At 66.2% G+C, this 6080-nt stretch overlaps 1 protein-coding gene across 1 annotated transcript in view; it reads left to right on the forward strand.

The window, feature by feature from the left end:
* The first annotated feature begins 2005 nt into the window (after window positions 1-2005).
* The window catches only part of GPC1 (glypican 1), a 29691-nt gene continuing 25616 nt past the window's right edge, over window positions 2006-6080 (forward strand). Inside the window, exon 1 of the mRNA XM_032480690.1 lies at window positions 2006-2825. Within this exon, the coding sequence (XP_032336581.1) occupies window positions 2660-2825 (166 nt within the window). The 5' untranslated portion in view covers window positions 2006-2659. The remainder of the gene's footprint in view (window positions 2826-6080) is intronic.

Below are 6080 nucleotides of genomic sequence, written 5' to 3' on the forward strand. Positions count from 1 at the left end.
TACTGCGCACAAGCATGGCCAGACGTCTCTCCCAGAACCTCACAGGGGAGCTCAGGAAACTAAGCTGTGTGCCATGTGCAGAATCACACGGCTGACAAACGATGGGGCTGGGATTTGACCTCAGGGCTGCTCCTTCCAAGCCAGGCCGCACCAGGGAGCCGCCTAGCACCAGCGCCCATCCACGCATTTGCTCTCTTCACGCTGGATTTCTGTCACTTTCGACCAGGTGCCCGGATGATGGAAAACAGAAAGCAACTGCACCTGGCGGGGGGCACGGGTGTGCCCGGGGAAGAAGTGCAGGCCCCCAAAGACCCCTCACCAGCCCGAACCCAGGCCCTGGAGGCTGAGCACCGCGAAGCCACTCAACACAGAGGAGGCCAAGAGGAACACGGCCAGAGCCCCACACCCGGTGGGGGGCTGCCTTTCCCAGGTCTCCTCGCAGTCCATCTCCAGAGGGATGCCACAGTCCTCATGGACCCAGCTCCCCTCGACATGGCCACGAGAGCTCAGGGTCTGACCCAGACATGTCTCCTCTCTAGGGGACGGGCCCTAGCTGCGAGGATCAGGACCTCTAAAAGGGAATGACACAGGGACCTTACAGACAGTCATAAGGTTTCTCTGGGGCATGGAGTCACCATACACCTGGGAGCGGCCTGGCCCGGGGCTGTGACCGTGACCGTGACCACCACATCCTGGAAACCTTCCATGTGAGCTTGGCACGTGGACATCCTGGCCACACTGCTGTCTGAAGGCCCGGAAATGCGCTGGACACTGACCCCACCCTGAGGAATCTCCCAGTCTGGCCGGATTAAGAGGAGGCAACGGATCCTGATAACATCAGTGAGGGTGGGCGACTCCATCAAGCCCCAGCCTGGCTCCTGCCTGATCCGGAAGCACGTGACTGGAGGTGAGCTCCTAAAGAGAGGGTGGGGGCGGGGGCCAGGTGTCCCGAGCCAGGCAGGCACGGGGGAGGTGTCCAGGCAGCCAAGCCAGGCACAGGCGGGCAGGAGCAGGCCCGCCTGAGCACTGCACAGGGGTCTGAGTCAGTGTGTGACGAGGCAGCAGGTGCGTGGGGAGGGCCAGAGGTCTGCACACTGGGGTTGGGTCCGACAGCCTCCCTCTCCCACAATGACTCCGTGTCTCTGGGTGAGGGGAGATGCCTCCTCGGGAAGGCAGGGTAGGAGACCCCAAGCCCCCTCACAGCAGAAAAGCTCCCCCTACATACACTGCCATTTCCCTGTTGTGAGGTGAAATCACAGTCCCCCAGGTTCGAGGTCCGGGCACCCCTACTGGCACATGGAGGTCATCTTGGGGTCCTCTTCCAAAGGTGCCAGCTTATTCGCCTGTTTGCCATTTCAGCCAATCAGGCATCTGGGCTCACGGTGGTCTCTGGGGCCCTTACTCACAACGGCAGGAGAGCAGGAGTGGGGGCTGGGTGGGCAGGGAGCAGCAGCCGGGAAGGAAGAAACAGAGCTCTCCAGACACCAGTGCCCTCAGCTTCTCACCTACACAGAGCCCCCCGCCCCCGCAGCTGTCCGACCACCCGCGCTGGCCCTGGCCGGCCTCACTCAGCTAGCTCTCCCGTCCTGCGCTCTGTCTCGCTCTCCTCACCCCCCAGCAATCTGACCTGTTGTTGGCCCGACCCCATCCCTTCTCCAAGAAGTCACCTGCCACCGCCCGGCGGCCCAAGGCAACAGACAAGCTTCTGCCCCCCTCACTCGCTTCTCGAGCATCCAAAGAATCACGTGGAGATAAAACACCGGCCGACGATGTCCAACAACCAGGTCGTCGGTTGCCTCTATACAGGGCGGGGAGAGGGTGGGGTCTAGTCTCTTGGCTAGTTTCCCGCGTAACGCCCCCTATCCTGCCCTCCACGCACAAAAATCAGGTGTGAGCTGGAGCCGTGGGAGACGCGGCTGAAATGGGCGTGAGAGTGAGGGGCCAGGAACGGTGTGCAGGTTAAGCGCGGGCGCTTGGCCGAGGGGACCGAGGCTGTGGGAGCGGACGCGCGGGGCGTGCTGCCAGGGTGCGGGAAGGCAGGGCTGGAGCGGAGCAGAGGGAAGATGGGAGGGATGCCGATTTCGGCTGGGGGCGGGGAAGCCCCTGATAGGCGCGCGGAAGGCGTGATGTCACGTCCGGCGGGGGAAGCCCTGCCTCAGCACCCCCCCGCCCCCGCCCCCACAGGTGGTACCGCCGCCCCGGGCGCTGGGCGTGGGGGGCCCGCCTTCGGGGACCTCAGACGCCGTCCGCGCGCTCCCTGCCACCGCGCTTCCCTCCAGCAGGCGACAGATCCGCGCGAGCTGGGCGGCCCCCCAGGCCCGGGGAACCGGAGGGGCGCCCGGTGCGCCTCGGATCGCGCCCCCGCGCCGCGCCCCGCCCCTGCGCGCCCCGCCCCGCGCGCCCCTCCCCGCCCCTCTCCCGGGCCGCCGAGGGGCCGGGCCGGGACTGCGCGCTCGCCTGCCGCGCTCTGGGCCGCCGGAGCGAGCGGCCGGACCTCGCGCCCCGCGCGCCCTGCGCCCCGCCGCAGCCGGCTTTTGTTGTCTCCGCCTCCCCTGCCGCCGGCGCCTCCGGACCGCGAGCCGAGTGCGCCGGGACCTTGGCTCTGCCCTTCGCGGGCGGGGGCTGCGCGGGCTCGGCCGGGGGTGCTGCCGGCCCCGCCATGGAGCTCCGGGCCCGAGGCTGGTGGCTGCTGTGCGCGGCCGCCGCGCTGGCCGCCTGCGCCCGCGGGGACCCTGCCACCAAGAGTCGGAGCTGCGGCGAAGTCCGCCAGATCTACGGAGCCAAGGGCTTCAGCCTGAGCGACGTGCCCCAGGCGGAGATCTCGGGTGAGTGACCTGGAGCCCCCGGGTCTCCCCTGAGCCCCCTTCCTCTCCCGCTCAGCCCTGGCCTGCCCTGCGCCTCCTCACCCCGCGCCGCCCTCCCTCCGTCCGGCTCTCCTCCACTCTGCTCGGTCGGCCCCCAGCTCCCAACACGCTCACCGACCCCTTCCCCGCGGAGCTGTCCTCGCCGGGCGGTGGAGCGGGCAGTCCCCGGGTGGGTGCGTCCTCCGGGGCAGGCAGGGCTGAGCTTCGGGGCCAGCAGTCGGGGCTCAGCTGATGGTGGCCATAGGCTAGGGACTCCCACCGACGTGCCGGCCTCTCCGGGAGGCGCCTCGGGTCGGGCCGGGTGTCCCCGGCAAAGGCAACCGAGGGTCCCCGCCAGGTAGGGAGCGAGCTGTAAGCTTGGGGAGGGGCGGGGATGAGGGTGGAGAGGCGCGACCTCTGCCACCCGGCGCTGAAAGCTTTCTCCCAAGGACTCCTACCCGGGGAACTTGTGCTGCCCGGCACTCTGGGCCGCCTCGGGCGGGGAGTCCAGCTGCAGGTGGTCGGCGCCTTGGATCCCGCCCAGGGCCGTGTCATTGCTCTGTAAGAGCATCGCCGTCCCTGGCGGCCTCAGCCCTGCAGCTGCCCGCAGCCCTGCCCGCACCTCCCTGCAGGCCTCTGAGCTTTAGGGACAGAAGTGGGGGTGGGGCGGAGCACAGCATCCTAAGGATTTCTCAGAACCCCCAGGCTTCCCCTCAAACTGCAAGTGTGTCCAGAGCCGCCATGGGTCTGTGCGTCTGCAGGACACCTGGGACACAGCGCACAGGAGCAGAGCAGACCAGGCTCCTGCCCTGGGGAACTCCTCCCAAACTGGGACAGAGGGTGGGGGCAGGGCCACACTCAAGTGGTGACACCGGGGTCATGGAATGACCACAGCCACAGGAATTCTGAATGAGAGAGGAGTGTGAGGGGTGGGTCCTTGGCCTGGCCTTGCTGGGGAATGAGAGGGGCAGCCAGGCCCTGGACCCCTGCCCCAGGAGGGCAGAACCCTTGGAAGGCTGCCTTGAGATGTTCCGTGACAGCCCCCTGCTCTGGGTTCTGGAGAAGCCCCCGCTCAAGTCCCCCAGGGCAGGCCTTCCTGGGCCTCTCTCTGCTGATGGAGCCCTGTCATTGTCAGAGCTGCCTCCCTCCCCAGGGTACAGGTTTGATGAGCATATTGGGGGGAGGGGACTGGGGCCAGCACAAGGACCCCTGGACAGTTTAGTTCATGCTCTGGGCCCCCACCCCCACCAGCCCCCCGCACACAGATGCATTCTGCCTGGGCATCCCTGGCCTTTGGGTTAAACCCTCCTTGGATACCAGGGTCTCAGGGTGGCTGAGCTGCAGCTCCCACCCCAGCCTCGATCCTGGACAGCCCTCCTCCAAGATCCCCTCGACCCCACAGCCTTCCTCCACACATCCACTCCTGCTCGGCCATCGTGTCCTTGGGGACCATCTTAAACTTCATGGCGTCCACAGGCCTCTGTCCCAGTTTGGCTGAGAGACAGAGTGGGAGAGTTTCGGCAGCCGCCAAGGGCTGGAGAGAGCAGGGCAGGCTAGAGAAGGTGAGGTGGGGTGGCCGGGGCACTGGGTCTTGGCCCCCAGGGGTTGGGAGTGCAGTGGGTTAGGGCCCAGGACAACAAAGGGTTTTGCTGTGAGTATGATGGGAGGTAGCAGGGTGCTGTCCATCCACTGGAGGAGTCTGGCCGCCTAGCAGCTGTCCTGGCAGCCTGTCAGCCGAGGCTTCAGGTGCTGCCCTCCCCTGGGCCTGAACTGCCCCCTCTTCCCGCCAGTGCCTCACGGCTCCTCCATCCCAGCTCCAAGGGTTTCTGGGGAGCTGCTCTCCCTGGACCTCCTGTGGCTGCACCCCACCCCCATGAGTGCCTGGACTCAAGAGTGCCCTGCAGGGCCCAGGCACCGTGGAGGGTGCCAGCGCCACGTGGGGTGAAGGAAGCAGGGTGACCTCCCAAGGCAGTAGCCAGTCCTGTCCCCTCCTGCTCAGAGCAACTTGGCCTCGCCTCTGCGGACCGGGCGCCCTCTGGTGGCCCTGCGGCGACACACCGCTCTCCAGGGGCCCTGCCTTCCGACCCTGTCAGCCAGACTTCTTTGGGGTGGGGGCCCCTGGGAGTGGACGCCTGTTGAGTCTGGCCTGGCCCAGCTGGACCTGGCCAGGGTGAGTGGAGACAGTGCCTCATAGTGGTTGGAAAGGACAGAGTGCAGCCCTGGGTCTTTGGGTGGCCTTTCCAGCCTCTGCTTGCCCGGGGAGCAGAAGTGGTGTGGGCTTAGAAAGACGGGTCATCAGAGCACGTGGGGCTCCCGTCCGTGACTTTGACTTTGTAGTTTTTGGATGGTCAGTCCCAGAAGTGGTGAGAAAGGGGGCCCGGGGAGGCTCCACCAGGAAGGTCCCGGGGCTGCACGTCTCAGGTAGCCCTCCCCCTGGCCAGAGCACTGCACAGAAAGTGGGGGCCGGAGCCTGTTCCCGGGGAGAAGCCCAGCCCCGGGCTGCATCTCACACGTGCACACGCAGACGCGCGCACACACACGGAAGCGCATACACACATGCACACCCACACACGCATGCACACACGGATGCACGCACATGCACACACACGTACACACACGCGCCGGTGGTTTTTCTGCATCTGCCTGTGGGGTTGCTTCTGGTCCCCAGGTGTTTCCTGAGCACCTGCCCGGCCTTCTGACACTTGGCACTATTTTCCGTGACTCTGACCCTTTGCTGGGGTCTCTGGGGCAGAGACCACCTCCGTCTGTACCATCCTCTGTTGTAGCCACAGAACCTGGCCCAGTTCCTGCCACAAAGTAGGTTTTTGGTCAACACTTGCTGGAGACCCGCATGTGTCCTGCTTTATGACAGTCTGGAGTGGGAGTGGGGGATGGACGGCCTGGGCAGAGGAGGAGGGGCCTGGGCGCCTGGCATCGGGGCACGGAGGTCAGAGGGGGCGTAGGGCTGTCAGCACAGCAAGAACTGGCCAGCGGCTCCTCCGCACCAACACCAGCTGGCGTGGAGTCCTCTCCGAGGGCCACCACTCAGACCTGTCAGCAGAAGTCTTTGCTTCCCTGTGCCATCCTGCCCAAGGCTGGGAGGACCCCCTGTGGTCCTCAGACACAGACAGCTGGGGTCCGGGGTTCGGGTACCCTGTCCTATCAGGAGGCAGGAGCCCCAAGTGCCTGGCCTGTCCCGAGGTTTCATCATCCCCGACACGAGAGCAGGGCTGGGGG

This window comes from Camelus ferus, chromosome 5, assembly GCF_009834535.1.
Source record: "Camelus ferus isolate YT-003-E chromosome 5, BCGSAC_Cfer_1.0, whole genome shotgun sequence".
In the NCBI taxonomy this organism is placed as follows: Eukaryota; Metazoa; Chordata; class Mammalia; order Artiodactyla; family Camelidae; genus Camelus; species Camelus ferus.